The following is a 16725-nucleotide window of genomic DNA, read 5'->3' as shown; positions in this document are numbered from 1 at the left end:
AGGGTTAGTTAGTTGGTCACCCTAGAGACTGCAGTCTTCTGTTTACCCAGAGAATGGGTCCAGACAAGCAGAGCCACTTTAATCCTTCCCTACATCACCATGACAACGTGCTACTCCCCTGCCCCAGAAGAACAACCGCGAGAAGTAAGAGAGGTTAGTTCAGTCTCAGACAGGTCATTCACGGTGCAGCCGCTCTGCTGTGACTAGCGACAGTGGTGCCAGGATGCCTCAGTAGGAGCTGGACAGAGACCCAAAACTCATCTCACACCCAGCAATGAAGTTTTGGTCAACAGAAATGGGGCAGATTTGAAACAGAAGCCAGAGTCTCCATGTGCTGGTCTCAGTCCCCCATTTCTTTAGGGATAGGCAGCAAGGGAAGGCTGCTGGGGTCAGGCTAGGATCAGCTTGATTTAATTGGGGATTGGTCCTGCTTTGAGCAGGGGGTTGGACTAGATGACCTCCTGAGGTCCCTTCCAACCCTGATATTCTATGATCAGCTGCTGGCTACAGGGCACATGAAAGCGAGTCAGAACGGCCAGATACTTGGCCTGCATCCCTGGCCTGTCAGATCAGGGTGGCTGCATCATGAACAAGAACAGATCGCGAAGGAGAGCGGAGTTGCTCCCACATTTTATGATCTTTTCTTTTGTTGTCAGCTGCGTTCTCGCCTGGAAACCCAACCCAACACCACAAGATGCCAAACATCTGAACCCAACATTTCTGGTGATTTTCTCCGGGTGCCCTTACCATCGGCCAGAAATTCACAGCTGCAGGAGGGTACCCTGCCTGGCAGGCAGGCTCCCTGCACACAGGAGGAAAGTTCAATATCATCTCCGCTGTCCCTGCGAGGAAAAAACAGAGCAGATGGTCATGTGCAGGCTGTCACTCTCTGCAGGCACATGCCTCACCGGGGTTGGGGTGAGCGGGGAAGAATTTCCACTCTCAAGTAGGAACCATGGTTCATTTGACTGATCTTGTAATTCTGGGTAAATTCTAGCTCCGTGCACTCAGTTGGGTGCTCTGGATCACATTTCTAGTGTCTGTACCATGAAACAACGGGCCCCAGCTCTGCCAGATGGCTGCAGTGCCTTGCTTGCCAGTCCCTGGGATGCAGGCCAAGCTCCCATGCTGGCCACTCATGGCGGCGACTCGGAGGCCATTTGGGTCAGAAGCGGAGTTCAAAGAGAGCATCTGGGACCGAACGGATGGGGGAAGGTAGGGGAAGCAGAGCAGGCAGGAGAGATGAAGGCAGGCCAACCCCAGAGGTGGAGGACACCCATCTGGAGATGGAGGAGCCAATGTTTAGCATCGGGGGGTGGAGTGGGAGCAAGACAGGCCTGGTGGACCTTGAGACAAGATCTCTTGGGGTGACGGCAACAGCCAGTCCAACAGCGGGAAGTCTGACCAAATGACCCCCTATGGGAGCAATGCCTGTGCACATCCCTGACCATTAGCTGACTCCCCCTGTCAGTCATAGCTGTGCCTGCCCCTTTAGCCTGACGCCACTGTCATGCAAAAAGCCACGCTCTCTTGAAATCCTATTTTTAGCCTGGACGCTCCCGATTGCCCCGTTGTGGTGAGATACGCACACCGGTCTCCGTTACTCTTGGAGCAACAGCCTCTAGCTGAATCAGGAGGACACGTGCTAGCAGGCAGCTCAGGAAGCGGTTTGTGTTGGCGGTAAGTGTTTGGGAGGGAGCTGCTGAATTATTTAGTAAGCAGTGAATGAATCAGCAGTCGGAGTCGCTCAGCTGCAACCCTTAAAAAAGAAACCACCTCTGCAGAAAATGCGTTGACAGGGCACTGACGAGGTTTCCGATTCAAACCCTTGGCAAGCACGGCACTCACAAGATGAATGAAAATTCACTCTTGGTGCTCACCAGGCGTGTCCATGTCTTAAATATCTCAGACTGCTCTACGAACACGGGCCCTGATGTTGCAAATACTTATGCCCGTGGTGGTTAGCTCTGGGTCCACAAAGGGCTGCAGGGCTGCTCAAGTGCTGGAAGTTAAGCACATGCATGCCCGTTTGCTGGATCAGGGCCCTTACTCCTGCAAGGGTGGCAAAGTATTTGCCCCCCATATTGCATATGGGGAGAGAGCCGCACAGAGATGTCAAGCTGCTTGCTCAGAGTCACAGAGCATGGCAGTGGCAGAGCCAGGAGTCCTGGCTCCCATCCATTGCCTTAGCCCCTGGATAACACTCTTTACAAGCTGCAGGGCAGTGACCAAAGTGCATTAATGTGGTCCTCTAGACTCCAGAAAGCCCTTTGACACCAAAACCCTTGACCGTTCTGTGGGCTGGGCGCTCTCAGCTGAGGGCTGCCAGATGCTCTCTCTAGCAAAGCAGAACATGTACAATGTGCTCCCAAGACGGGGAGTCAATAAAAACCAACAGACCCCACCTTTCGCAGTTCCTCTCTTCACATCTGAGCCACCGGGGATTTTTTCCTCCCCTGTGAACAGCGTAGTATTTCAGACATGTTTGGAATTAGAATGGAGCCTTATGCCGCGGAAAGGCAGCTAAAGCCAAAGCAAATAAGTCTATTTGCTACTGTGAGATGTTTGTTAAGGTATTTTAACCTTTTCCATGATCTCTTGAGGAGTCAAACCCTCCCCCCCTCCCTCACCCAACCCTCAGTGAGACGAAGACAATCTTCTACAGCATCTTGCAACCTAACGGATACCATACCAAGCTGGTTGTAGGCTGCACACATAGGAATCACTGCCTGTCAGTGAAACCCAACCACCTCTGGGGAGGAACGCAGCAGCTGTCTAAACCGTAGCACTCCACAACAGCGTAGGAGAGGATGTGAAGACAAACGCTGTATCCAATTGCAACTGCAGGCAGAATGAGACTGTAACCCACTGGTTAGTGTGTGCAAGACATCCAGGATTCCAGTCACAGATAAGCCCCCACTTATGTGATGGCCACTATATTAGTGGACACACTGGGGATTTAAACTAGGAACTCCAGAGCTACAGACATGGGCTGTTTCAGCTAGAGGGACAAACCTCTGTAGCTGCTGGCTGTAACAGGCTCAGATCCCCCGCGGCTCAGGCACCGAGCGGGACCCCAACACACACTCAGCAGTGGGTCACGCAAGCACTGGGAGCGTTTGGGGCCTTGCTTCGTCACAGAGATGATGGCTGGTTAGTACCAGGGTTTCTCTTCCAGTCAGCTGTGTCTGAATGCTGTTCCCCGTCTGCCAGGGTAGTAGATTGGTGGGTCACACAATGACTAACGCTAGCCAACCTTTTATGAACAAATTTTGTTGTTGAAAAATGGGTTTAAAAAAAAAAAAAAAGCATTTTTGGGTGAAAAAAATCATTGACTTTTTTCATTTTTCTTTCTCTCTATCTGAGCACCTCACCATCTTTATAATGGATTTATCCTTACAACACGTCTGTGAGGTGAAGCAGTGTTGTTATCCCCATGTTACAAATGGGGAACTGAGGTACCAAGAGACTAAAGGACTTTCCCTGGGTCACACAGAATGTTTGTGGCAGAGCAGGGACGGACTCCAGATCTCTTGGGCCCAGGCGGTGCTCGAACCCCTGGATAATCCTTCCTCTTCTGAGGTAGAGAGGTGCTTTTTGAAACAGGGAGGGCAGCTTCCTCAAGTGAGCCTTACCCGGGGTCTATGCAGTCCTGGATATCCGCCACCCAGGAATGTTTCTGGAGGGAGTCAATGGTTTCCAGAATATACTCAGCACCATTCTCCACCTAGATGGGGAAAAAAAGGTGGTGGGGGAGAGAAAGACGCAGTCAATTTACAATTCCTTTACCTGTTTAAAATAGACTCTTCCTCACTTTGCCACCCACCCCAGAGATGTGAAAAGAGAGGAGAAATAAACTGCATAGCCTCTGTTTAACAATCAGACTGGATCGTGGAGTTAAGTAAATTCTCGTATCACACCTTCACCCACCACTGTAATGCAGCCACCGCTCTGGAGCATGGGCAGCTGTTAAATACCTCACAGCCCATCAGTTCGAAATGGGAAGTGAAAGAGCATATCATGTCCAAAAGAAATTATGATATGGGATGGAAGGGGAAATTTTCAGGCATTTGACTGTAACTACCTGAATTGGAATTAGACAGAACTCTGGGGCGAACATCCCTACTTCTGTGAAATGTGCCAGGGGATTTTTAATGGACATGACTTCAGTGTAAAGGCTCATCTGAAAAAGACAGCCTAATCCCAACACCACAATACCCCCTAATACCAGCCTAATCCCAACACCACAACTCTGTGCTGGAACATTAGCTCAACACTGACTCAAAGGAAAAAGCCCACTTACTGATCAACCAGCCTCACTTCCTGCAATACCCCAGGCTTTCTTTGAAGGTCTCTCTTCCACATACTGACCAGGCCCAACTCTGTTTGTTTTACCACATCGGATGCCACAGCCAGAGGCAGTATGGCCAACCCCAAGTGTGCAAAAAATCACAAGTCAGAATTAGCAATGCCATCCCCAGCAGATATGCCTAGGGTAAGCCGATGATTACTCCATTCCTGTGATTTACCTCACAGTAAGTGAAACTTATACCTAAACTTTAAAAGAAATAACACAAAATATGCCTGGAAGATTTGGGGATTCTTAAATCATTTGAACACATGGAAAGGAAACAAAACACAGTGTTTAGATATCTTGCAAGGCACTATTTTTCTTCACAGTGAAAAGAAATGTAAGCATACAAAAGGGAGTGCTCAGTTAAAGGGTGTATAAATACATTTTGGCTGAAAGGAGAGACAAATTGCAGGGCCAATTTACAGTAGAGGTCCTCTGAACTAGGGGGAAGGTTTTCCATTCACAAATATCTGCATTTCCTCTTCCCTCCATCATAAACCCACTGTTGCATACAACTGACACAATTACTCCACACATCAAATGCATGTGGGAAGCTGAGAGTGGAAGCCTGCTGCTTTGGCTCAAAAGCTACAGACCTCCTCCACCTGAGGAGAGCTCCAATAGCCAGAAGAGGTAATAGGTCCCTTATCTTTGCTGGGGGTTCAGCCACTACATCAGTCACTTCCACACTTCTTCAGGGGGGCTGGAACAATTTGTAGAGTGGGGTGCTGAGAGCCATTGAACCAAACTGTAAACCCTGTTTATAATGGAAACCACTTCAAGCCAGGGGGTGCGGGAGCACCCCCGGCACCCATAGTTCCGGCACCTATGTGCCTCTTCCCAAAAGACATCTTTGCAGTGCATCATCTGGGTCCAGCTGAATTCCCCACACCCTTTCCCCACACTCACTAATTCTTTAGGCAGAAGAGGTTTGTGGGAAGAGAGCAGTGTGTAAAGGGGGAGAAGGTGGCTCTGGGACTTTTCAGAGAGTCATTTAGTGGTCAGCACCACGCCGATTCCTGAAAAGTCAGCACACCTTTTAAACACTTCCCCTCCCTGAGGAGAGAGAGAGCAGGATCTCAACAAGCAATTATGGGCTTTGAAACTAACAAACCAAATAAACCCTTAGGGGAAACAGGGACTGAAGCAAAGGGGAGAGCCGTTATTGTTAGGGAATTATTGGGAAAATTTAGGAGAGGAAAGAAGGTCCATTAATCCAGCTGCTATCCCAGGACACGATTCCACCTCACCCATCACCTGCCTTGCTCGCTCTGGAAAGAGAAAGTGTGAGGAACAACCCCTCCCCCCCACACACACACAGCAGAACACCAAATACAAAGTTTTGTGCCTCACAAAGCCCCTTTGTCCTCATTGAAAAGGAGTGTGGGTGAAGTTTGCATAAGTTCGACCTGTCAAGGAACCGCCATCCAAGGGAAAGAACCATTTCTATGGCAACCTCTGTGTGCCACGGGGCATCTAGTCAATTCAAAGCGCTTTCTTAAAGGCCTGGTAGGCAGCAGGAAGTGAAGTGCCAGGCTTTTAAATCAAACTATGGTAAAGACAAAGCAATACCATTCTACAGGCAGTTTTCCCCTTGACGTTTATGATTGTGAGAGCTTTAAACAGGCTCATCCACACAGGCAAACTGGCCTCTGAACTCTTCCTTTGAAAATATGCTTTAGGCAAACAATGGGGAAGAGGAGTGATTTAAGCAGCAATGGGATGGGGAGGGGGTGTTCTTGACTTTCATAGTGGAAGTGATGAGCACACCAGGTATCTAATAAACTCAGATGCAAGCACAAGGCTAGTGGCAGTCAGAGGAGTCCGGCACTCGACCACATGTTCTTTCTCCTGCGAGGCTGTTCAAATATCAAGTTAGCCCAGTATGATTTGCTGCAAGGAAGGCAAGATCTAGGGTAAAATTCTGCATGCAAACATCAGTATTCTACATTAAGTGTATATAATGGAAATCACTGCAAGCCAGCCCCCCTGGCTCAGCACCTCTGCATCTCTTCCCAAAAGACATCTTTGCACACGTGCACCATCTGGGTCCAGCTGAATCCCCACACACTTTCCCCACACTCGCTTAGACAAAAGAGGTTTGTGGGAAGACAGCAGTATGTAAAGTGGGGGAAGGTTCTGGCTCTTGGGCTTTCCAGGGAGTCGTTTAGTGGTCAGCGGCATGCCAATAATGTGGAATACAGATGAAAATAAGTGCAAAACTCAACTCAGCCTTAAAACTATGCAGCTGCAACGGGCACTTCCCTAATAAATGAAATGCAACAGCCATCAGGTCACCAAGCTGGTCCCGATGTCAGACAAGGAGCTAGGATTGGGGCCTGCTTTGCTCATGTGCTTGGATTCTCTCCTCATACCCCCGTTTCTGGTTTCTGTAGCTCCGATGGAGATAAATTTAAGACAGCAGCCATGGAATAGAGGCTCCGGTGGAGGCTGATTCAGAGATGAGCACCCCCTACTGAGTCACCCTCAGCGCTTGCTGCAGCACAGTGCCTCCTGGCATCCCACTGGGAGCTTCGGTTGGGTTCTGCCTCAGTCAGTGCCAACAGTAATAAGACATTGCATTGCTCTAGCTTCTCATGCCCCTGATCCCCAATTGCTTTGCTAGGAGAGGGAGCATTAGTGTCCTCCTTTTAAACGACAAAGGCACAAGGAAGGGAAACAACTTGTCTCAGGTTACACCCTACACCCAGGGCAGAGAAGGGAGCAGAACACAGGTCTTCAGCCTCAACCCACTAGACCAAAGCTGCACCAGCTTGTGGGTTTGAACTGGGACCAAAAGCAAAGAGACCAAGATATCCTGAGAGTGCCTGATCTTGTGACCGTCCTCTTCTAATTCTGGGGACTGGTGTAGGTTGGAGAGTTCAGACAGGCAGTTGGATACCTGGATGCTCACAAACACATAGTGCTGGCCCAGCCCTGGAACGGATGCTGGTGCACTGGAAACATCAGGCTATTTCCACTCACGTATGCACGCTAACCTCCTGGCTGTAGCCGTAAGCGTTTCTGATCCGGCTCAATGGGGAGCGATAGTCCATTAACACAAACATCCCACAGAGAGCAGCTGATGTGAAGTGGCAGCCACATTAGTCAGAGTGAAGCACTCTCTCTCTTTTTTTTAAAAAAAAAATTTAATTTTAACTCAGCATTCATTGCGTGCTTTCGCGTGGCGGCCCCGGACGAGCCAGATTCTAGGAGCTCTGTGTTCTGGGGGCAGGAGAGGGAGGGGGAACCTGGATGGCTGGGAATGAAACTCAGCCACAAAAAGGCAGAGCTCAGCTCCAGCTGGGGGGGAGCTGCCTCCCAGCTCAGCAGGCAGCATAGACATTTTCCACCCCTTCTGCTTAGGCCCAGTGGGACGAAATCCCCATTTGTAGGGAGAGTTTGTTAGCAGCAGCTGCCACCAGCATGCTGTACGGGATCGCGTAGCGAGCTAATTAATTGTATTTTATGGAAAACTCTTCTCTGGGGTCTCTATAGCGAGAGAGGGAGACAGACTTTTAATATCTGCTCTCCCCCAGACTCCCGTCTGCTATGTGTGATTCCTCATCCCTAGAGGCTGTACAGCTTCCAATACAAGTGAGGCTCCCACAGATCAAACAGCATCTGCCAGCCCCTTATTGATAAAACCGTCACTCCATTCTAGTGGCCTAGAACAGCAGCATTTACATACCAGGGAGCAGCTCCCCAGGAGAGGAAGCATGACTAGATCCCCCCTTGGGGACGGTCTCTGAGTGTGGATGGATCCCCCTTTGCCAGCCAAACAGGGCTGTCTACCTAACAAATCCTTTTTTAAAAAGGGGAGAGCCTCTTCTGTAATCTCGCGATTTGGAGAGGTGCCCAGAAGGCAACCAAAGACCAAATGCAGCCTCTAAGAGGGAGAGGACAAAGCAGACAATCTTTTAGTGTACTGTTTGTCTAGAGGCCCCATTGTTCCAGGCACCATCCAAACACATAGGGAGAGAAAGTCCCTCAAAGAGATTACAGACAAGGCAGACAAAAGGTGGGAAGGGAAACAAATCAGAGGGGAATTAACTTGCCCAAGGTCACAGTGCCAGAAGTAAAATTCAGGGCTCCGGAGTGAGTTTTAGTGCTGGTTAGGACAAGGAGCAAGCAATTGCTGTTCACCTATAGGGGGCTAAAAGAATGGAAAACCCTACGTGATCATCCAAGTGCACCTATCAGCTAGTGCGGGAAGATAAGTATAGGAGCAGACCTGAGGGGAGCACTTAGTTAATTGTTGGGGAATTGTAAAGTGTAGTCCAACACAGAAAAGTAACTATGCAAAAATGGCACCAAGATAGATCACTTGCATATTTAATCTGCAATCTTCAGGCTTCACTGTAAAATATTAATTCTCTTAGCTCTGCAAAATCCTCACGGCTCCGAGGGAGTAAGCAGGATTCTATTCTGATTCATGCATCGTCAACAGAATTGTTGCCCAAATTCTGGCCACAGAGTCTTTGTTGCTAGAAACGGCTATTGTTACAGTGACCAAAACAGCAAGCTGGGAACTTTCTGATAAGGCAGAAAGAGCCCAGCTTAACTGGCAGATCCCAGGGTGAGGAGATGTGCATAGGGAAAATGCATCATTCTCCTTGTAAACTGAGCAGATTTGCTCCAGAAGCCAGAGAGAGAGAGAGAATCATACATACATGCCATTGTTATAGTCATTTTCCAGAGCAAGACAGCCCTAAGGAGTCTGGCAGTACACCAGACCTCCCCCAGCCAAACAGAGTGGACTCTGGCCCTGATTCGGAGCCTGCGCCCTCGGAACAGAGATTTAACACCATCACCATCTTGTCTCTCTGGAATACCCTCCACTGAAAAACACCCGTGAACCAAGCCTCATGACAGCACTGCACTCGCTAAGTAATGCCACCAGTTAGCTGCCACACAGTGCTGGAGAAGGTTACCAAGCGGGGGCAGGGTTTGCGTCAGGGACAGACCTCACGAGTGACTGCTTGGGGCCACTGTGTTTAAGGGTATGTCTACACTGCACACTAAGACTGGACTCTGACTCAGATTTGAGCCAAGGCCTGCTTCTGTCCAGACACAAATCAGTCTGACTCGGGTCAGCAAGCACTCAGCGCCCAGGTGGTCCTCTGATCCTGCTAGCAGGGAAGGGAAAGGAGGGCAGGGAGGGGGTCAGAGCCCGAGTCCTGCTGTGACTCGGGCCCAAGCCTTGCCATTTTGCAGTGTGGACGCAGCTCAAGCCGCAGAGCCAAGTCAGAAGGTCTGCACGGTGTAGCATGGAAGCGTTAGCATGGCTGGGAGACCCAGATCCCACCAATGTAAACCCAGGTTTACAATGAAGCATGAACACTCAGGTGTGGACCCAAGTCCCACAGGCAAGGGGTTAGTGTGCTGTGTAGACATACCTTAAGAATCTCCATAGTCCAGCACTGTTATCAGTTCATCTGCCCCTTCCACAGTCCATAAAGATGGCTATGGAGGAGGAGCAGCAAGACAAACGCAACAGGGCAGTTGAATGTTAATATTATACGTGTATGCTACGTTCGGGGTGGATTAAAGCACTAGAGGATCTTCAGGCAAACAGCTGGCAGTGGCCTGGTGCACAGCTGATTGGTGCCAGCCTTCTGCAGGGAAGAGGATACATGCCATGGACGCAAAGTTCCCTTCCTCCCTCAGTCACCTCGCCATGTGACGGGAGGGAAGGGCACAGGCACTGGATCTGTGTAGTCACTGGCTGCTGGGGAGTTGGGAGGAGAAGCCCAGAGCTTTGGTGGGTTCAGTACAGTCTCAAGGCATCCAGGGTGCCTTATTAGCCAAGCAGCCTTACCTTCAACACAAAGGTGTTGTCTTTGTCCGGCATCTCCAAAGGCATGGTTGTCCGGACCTCAATGATGGCCGAGAGTGGGATGCTGACCTTAGGTTTGGAAACCTGGAAGAAATAAAAGGAATGAACAGTGCCTGTAGAATAAAAGTTCTCCCAGTGGGCGATACAGCCCAGCTCACAGCAAGGCAAGCTCCCTCTCCAGTCTGTGCAGTTATTAAAAAAAAAAAAAACAATTTCCCTCATGCGCCTAATAACTCCAAGATCTTTTAATTAAGGCAAGAGACGCCCCGGTGGAAGATAGGAGAGTTAGCGTATTTCACTGCCAACCCGCTTGCTTATTTCAGTGCCTGCTGACATTCCAGCTCTGCCGACTACATTAATGTCTCTGGGTTTTTTTTTTTAATCTCTCTCTCTTTATTAAGATGCGCTGGGAGGAAATAATGCTATCTGATCAAGGAAATATTTAGCATGCACAAAAGGCAAGGGGAGGCAGAGCCAGGAAAGGGCAGCCGGTTGGGGGATGTGCCAGTTTATCTGGAAGAGAGAGAGGCATTTCAATAGGTAAGTGAAGACACATCTGCTTTGTCTATTGTAGGGAATTTTGACAAAAAGTTTCCCACTGGGGTTCCCACCGGCTCAGCTGTACCAGTAAGAGCTTTAGTGTGGATGCAGCTTTTCAACACAGCGTGCCAGAGCCTCGACTGCACTAGGGTTGAGACCCTCCACTGCTGTCAACTGAGTTACCCTGATTCACCCCAACAAGAGGTTCCCGCCCCAGGGTACCCCCTGAAACAGCTGAACTTGCTGCAGCAGCAGTGGGAATCTGCTGCTAAAATTCTTTCATGTAGACGCAGTCACATCTTTCCATCCCCAGCAGCAGACTCCAGAGATGGGTTTACAAACCTCAGCAAGACCAGTTTGTCCATGGGGGGAAGAGGGTGATTGGCAATTGAAGCTGTACATGAGTAGATACTCCAGATGTGCTAGGCTCTGTACAAATACAAAAGGCAGCACAGTCCCAGCCCCAAAGACTTTATAATCTAATCTCTCCATGCCTCTGTGTCCTTACCTGTAGAGTGGGGATAAAAATTTACACCAGTTCTACACCAGGAGTGCTTTGCTTGTAGCTGAACTGGAATACTACGCTGGCAAAGCACTCCTGGTGTGGCTGTAACTTACACGGCCAAAGCTGCACTTTTGCTGGTCTTGCTTATTCCAGCCCCCTAGAGTAAAACACGCTATACTGTATTTCTCCTCCGTTTCCTGTTGTACAGTGCTATGTCCCAGTGTACTGTTGGGCAGCTCATGTGTTCCACCCCAGAAGCAGCTGTTTCCTATGTCTATAAAGAGCTCCGTGATGAAGGCTCTTTACTAAGCAGTGGAAGACACTTTCAAAGTGAACCTTCTCCTCCTGTCCCCACCACTGGAAGCCAAAGGCAAGAACAAGCGATTTCAAAGGCATAAATGCTGCTCTCTTTGGGCAATGGGATGGTCTCTATACACTGCTGCAGCCCTGGTAACAGACATGCAACCTGATGCATGCTAAGCACTTTGCACACTTAAGGGCAAGATAAATAATAAGCTGCTGGGTATCTCAGCTCCAGATTTGTGGTGTCTCCTTTTTAATAGGGAGAGGGAGAATGTATAAGGGTTAAGAGCAGACAATACGGTCAGGACTCCTGCGTTCTGTTCCCAGCTCTCCCAGTGATGCGCTGTCTGGCCTTGAACAAGTGACTTGACTGTGCCTCAGTTTCCTCCATCTCCTAAATACTTACCTTCCCCTCACAGGTGTATTATGGTTGGTTGTTGCCCTCCACCCTCGAGGTGGTTGAATTTCCACAGTGCTGTATGCTGAAGACAATTCAGTCCTGCTTCCATTGAAGTCTATTTCAAAGCTCCCAGTCCCCCAGTGGTACAGGAGTGGGCCTCAAGTCTGACTGTGCAAACACTTGCTACTGAGTGTAGTACTTACTCCCATGAAACCAATGGATGTACGGCCACTAGTAAACATTATAACTGGTAGCAAGTGTTTGCAGGATTGGGTCCTAAATGTATACAACTCTTCGGAATGAAAGGTCCTATACAAATGCAACATGATTATTAGTAAAAGCTTGTCTAGTAGCACATTCGAGCAACAATCCCCAGATTTCTAGTAAATTGGCCCCTAGAATTATCACAGTTAGGGATTTGGAAGCAAGAGTTTCTCTTAACTAGACAGACAGACTGGCTAATCCTCCCTCAAGCTGTGCACTTGAATTCAAAGCAAGCATCTAGAAAAGGAATAGAAAGGCAACATAATCATCAGAAAACATATGAGTTATCCCAAGTGCCTCCAGACCCTAGACGACAGAAACAGGCTCACAATGCGCATAATGCCACAGGTTTCAGAGTAGCAGCCGTGTTAGTCTGTATCCGCAAAAAGAACAGGAGTACTTGTGGCACCTTAGAGACTAACCAATTTATTTGAGCATAAGCTTTCATGAGCTACAGTACTCCTTTTCTTCATAATGCCACAGGTTACTAATAAAGGGTTCTGTTCTCATTTTGTAAATCAGTGTTGCTGTGAAACAGGAACCAAGAGCTGCCTTTCCCTTCCCCTAAGATTTCGTTTAGCTGGGCCTGGGAGTTTCTGACCAAGTTACTGTCACTACAAGACTCCAAACGAATGAGGGACCCTGATCTTTAGAAGTGCTGAGCACCCACAGAGCCAAGGACCACTGCACCAGCTCAGCGGCTCCCATAAACTGTCCTCTAATGCTTGTTTTGAAGCAATGAATTTGCAGAAGCTGCTGGGCTGGGTTTTTTTTATTTTTGACCAGAGGCGGATCAGAAAAAGAGGAAGCAGCTGTTTAAAGGGAAGAAAATATGACACGAGCTCTGAGGGGTGGAAGGAAGAAGAGACTTGCTCTGACTCTTCTCAGGAACAGCAGACAAAAGAGCCAACAGAGGGAGTCTTCACCGAGTTCCCAGCCCTGCAAAAACACTGACACATGTGAGTAGTCCCACAGAAGTCAATGGGACTCCCCAGGTCAGTAAAGTTACTCCCTGCTTAAGTGCTTGCAGGATCAGGCCCTACGCCTGAGCTGCGGTTTTAGGGCTTGCTCAGAGACTCATCACAGGAATAAATGGGGGCAGGCAATGGAGGTTTTTGTACTTTGAATCACCATCAAAACTGCTAGTATAACACCAAAAGGTAAGATGGACTGTTGCCAGGTACTTGAAGCACATTTAATTTCCCTTCATGTTTTCAATCACTGTTCCTTTGGGAAAATATACACACACCTAACTTTGTCAGAAAGTGCAATATCCACTGGAGAGGGTTTTTTCTTTCTTTCTTTCCTTTTTAAATGAAAACCCAGTTAGCCCCTATTTTTGTAGGACCCCCACAAAAACAAAGTACTGTGCTCTTGTGCACTCTCAGAAGCAAAAGTTTAAGTTCTCATCCCACAAATGTACAAGAAAGCAAGGTTAACGCATCAGTGCCTCTCAAAGGGTTTGTTGGGAGTGGAAATACAGGAACATTTGACAAATGAAGATAGATATCATTAGGGAAAGAAATTTAAGCGAAAGATTTCAGGAGGGTGTAACGATGATAATAAAAGACAAGACTGTTTTCACAAAAAGCACTTAAAAGAGGTCCTTTTAACATTGATTTTTTAAAAAGGGGAGATAAAAACAAACCTGAAAAAATACCTATTTCCAGCTATAATATTGCTTAACAGCAGTTACTGCTCCAGCTAAACCTATGGCTGTATCAATCTGTGCATAGACTCACAAGCACTGCTCCCAGATGAGCCAGTGCCAGCTATGCATCTTTCATGCCCTAACTGCTAGTGCAGAAAGAGACTCTGGGGCAGAGGGTAGGGAGCTGGGGATAGGGAGGAAGGTAATGCAGTTAAAATTAATTAAATAAATAAACAAACAAACCCTCTCACTCGGTCTCCAGTTCTCTAGGGGACATTAGAAAGGTTAGAAGTCAGTGAATGGAAACCAGATATTTCACATGTTTGATGACACCCAGAATTCAGACACTATAAATGGTTTCACCCTAATGGCTTTTCCATGTGTTCTGATCCGGTATCTACATGGGGGTTTTTCCTCCAGCTCCATTTCAGGTTAATACACTGTGAGGAACAGTTTATATTGGACTCAAATATCTTCCTAAAGGGTGTATATTTCTCTCTCACAACACACACACACACACACAATTTTTATTGAATGTAAACATTCCTCTGCCAAGTTGTAAGCCCAAGTACAACAAGAGTAAGGACCTGATTTGAAGTCCATTTCAGATCAGTGGGAGATTCCCACTGGCTTTGAATCAGGGACTTAGTGTAGAAAATGACTCGTGAACGGGATTAGCCCCGTTCCACTGTGGAAGATGAATGAAACACAAAAACCAACAACATAAATGGCACAAAGTAAATTATCTATATTTAGTAACCTCAGATTTAATTAGTAATGACTACCTCATCTGCATAATTTATCTACTTGGAAGCATTAGTTAATGTTTCTACAGTGCTTTGAAGAGAAAAAGTGCAACATGCATGCCAAGTAAAATTAATGTATCTCCACAGGTAAGAACTTAATTTTAAATGCAGGGTATGCTTTTTTTTCATCTCAGCAGGAAGGGTGGTCCAGCAGCCAGGGCACTAGCCTGATACTTGAGAGACCCAAGGTCAATTCCCTGCTCTTTCATGGTCTCCTTGTGTGACCTTGGGCAAGACACTTAGCCTCTCCCACGCCTCAGTTTCCCATCTGTACAATGGAGGATAATTGCACTTCCTAGCCTTACAGGGGTGCTGTGAGGGTATACACATTAAAAACAGCGAGGGGCCCAGATACTGTAATGGTGGGGACCATATGGGGCCATCCATAATGAGGATCATTCAGTCTCTGTTTCAGTGTCCCCAACTCTAAAGTTGGGATAATAATTCTCTGCCACATGTTTGTGAGATGCTCAGATACTTGATAGTAAAGAGGGACATGCAGGTAGGTAGATAGATAGATATTAAATTGCATAATGAATCTACAGTAGTTGGCTCCTTTTTCTGAAGCTTTCTTTAGGACCCTGTGGAAGGAAAAGAGTGCAGGGAAGAAAGAGATAAATAAATAAATGTTCAGGAAGGTAAGTAACTGGGAAGATCATTTGGGAAGGTGTGCTACGAAAGAGGAAACAGGAACAATATTTACTATATGGGCTAGAATGCTCCTGGCAGAGGACACTGAAATCTTTCTTCTCTCTCATTGAAATGTTAATGGAGGGGGGGGGTGTGGGTGTGGGTGTGAGAGCAAGCCTAAACGCCAAAGAAAGATTCATCACCTTACATTTCTTTAGCTCCATTCATCCCACTGGATGCAACAGCACTTTACAGACTTACCCACTGCTCCACAAACTACACACAAGAACCACTTCATCCACCTCTGAATGCAGCCAGTGCTGGAATGAAACACTGCAGCTGTTTAACAGCGCACAGGAACACGGCACACTTTTCCAGCTGAAATAACACTTTTCCGGCTGAAAACTCCCCGGCAGTTAGGTAAGCAGAATAGAAAGTTGGATTTGCCTAGGACATTGGAGGCAGCATAATTATTGCTGCAAAGTGCCCTGGACCGTTAGTGATCAAATGTGTTTAGGACCTTGGCTTTGCTTCTCACCTGAAAGAGAGCGCTTCCAGCAGCAGTCTCTTAAAGCCGTCCTGGGGTATTGAGTCAGCACTGATTCAGGGGTGAGGGAGGAAGGAGTGCCACCTACCAACTTATCACTACCTGCCTGACCTGCGGGACCCTTACAAGTCTCCAATGGCCAAGGCAGCTACTGGCTATGTGCTGAAACTCTCTCTCTTCAGGATGATGTCACTGACAATTGCCCATGGAAGCTGCGCTTGATTAGGCAAAACTAGGGAAGGTTTGGACTGGATTCCATTTAATCAAAGCCACCAAATTTCTCAGATAAAGATGTCTGGGCATACCTCAAAGGATCACAGTAGAGAAGCTACAGAAAAGGCTGAAGCAGCTACTTAGTTCTACACCCCTCACAATGTTCCCAATGCAGTTTCCTATGCATGAGCAGCGGTTCAATTTTGATTAAACTAAAAAACGGTCAGGAATTGAGGTTCCAATTTTAGCCCATCTCTAGGCAAAATCTACTATCCTGAGGGCAGGATGGGCAGGAAAGGGGGCACGACTGGAGTTCTTTATCCCCTGTCACAGTTACCTAGCAGTACAGAGAAACCGAACCTGTCAAAAACATGGGTGTGGGGTTCACAAGTTGCCTTCCTATCTGGAGGTGGGAAGGGCTAGTCCTGGCTCTGTACTGTGTATGTCTGAAGCGTGAGTGACAGTGCTAATGGGCAGAGAGAACTCAAGACTGCTCAGGCCCATCACAAGCTATTTTTACATCCCTGACATCCAGTTGGTGACTGGTCAGTGCAGCTCAGTGAGCAGCACCTGACAGAACCCTCGTTAGCCTCGCAGCTAACGAACAGGGAGATGTGGAGACGTTTCCGCAGCAGAAATGAAAGGTTAGAGGAGGTTCCTGTACGTTGCAGGT

At 47.8% G+C, this 16725-nt stretch overlaps 1 protein-coding gene across 1 annotated transcript in view; it reads right to left on the bottom strand.

The window, feature by feature from the left end:
* The window catches only part of SH2B2 (SH2B adaptor protein 2), a 68404-nt gene that overhangs the window by 12138 nt on the left and 39541 nt on the right, over positions 1 to 16725 (bottom strand). The window contains exons 3-5 of the mRNA XM_074975058.1: positions 10176 to 10277; positions 3636 to 3727; positions 748 to 842 (exon numbers count right to left, since the gene is read on the bottom strand). Of these exons, the coding sequence (XP_074831159.1) occupies positions 748 to 842; positions 3636 to 3727; positions 10176 to 10277 (289 nt within the window). The remainder of the gene's footprint in view (positions 1 to 747; positions 843 to 3635; positions 3728 to 10175; positions 10278 to 16725) is intronic.

This window comes from Natator depressus, chromosome 17, assembly GCF_965152275.1.
Source record: "Natator depressus isolate rNatDep1 chromosome 17, rNatDep2.hap1, whole genome shotgun sequence".
In the NCBI taxonomy this organism is placed as follows: Eukaryota; Metazoa; Chordata; order Testudines; family Cheloniidae; genus Natator; species Natator depressus.
This window is presented reverse-complemented; position numbering and strand designations above follow the sequence as displayed.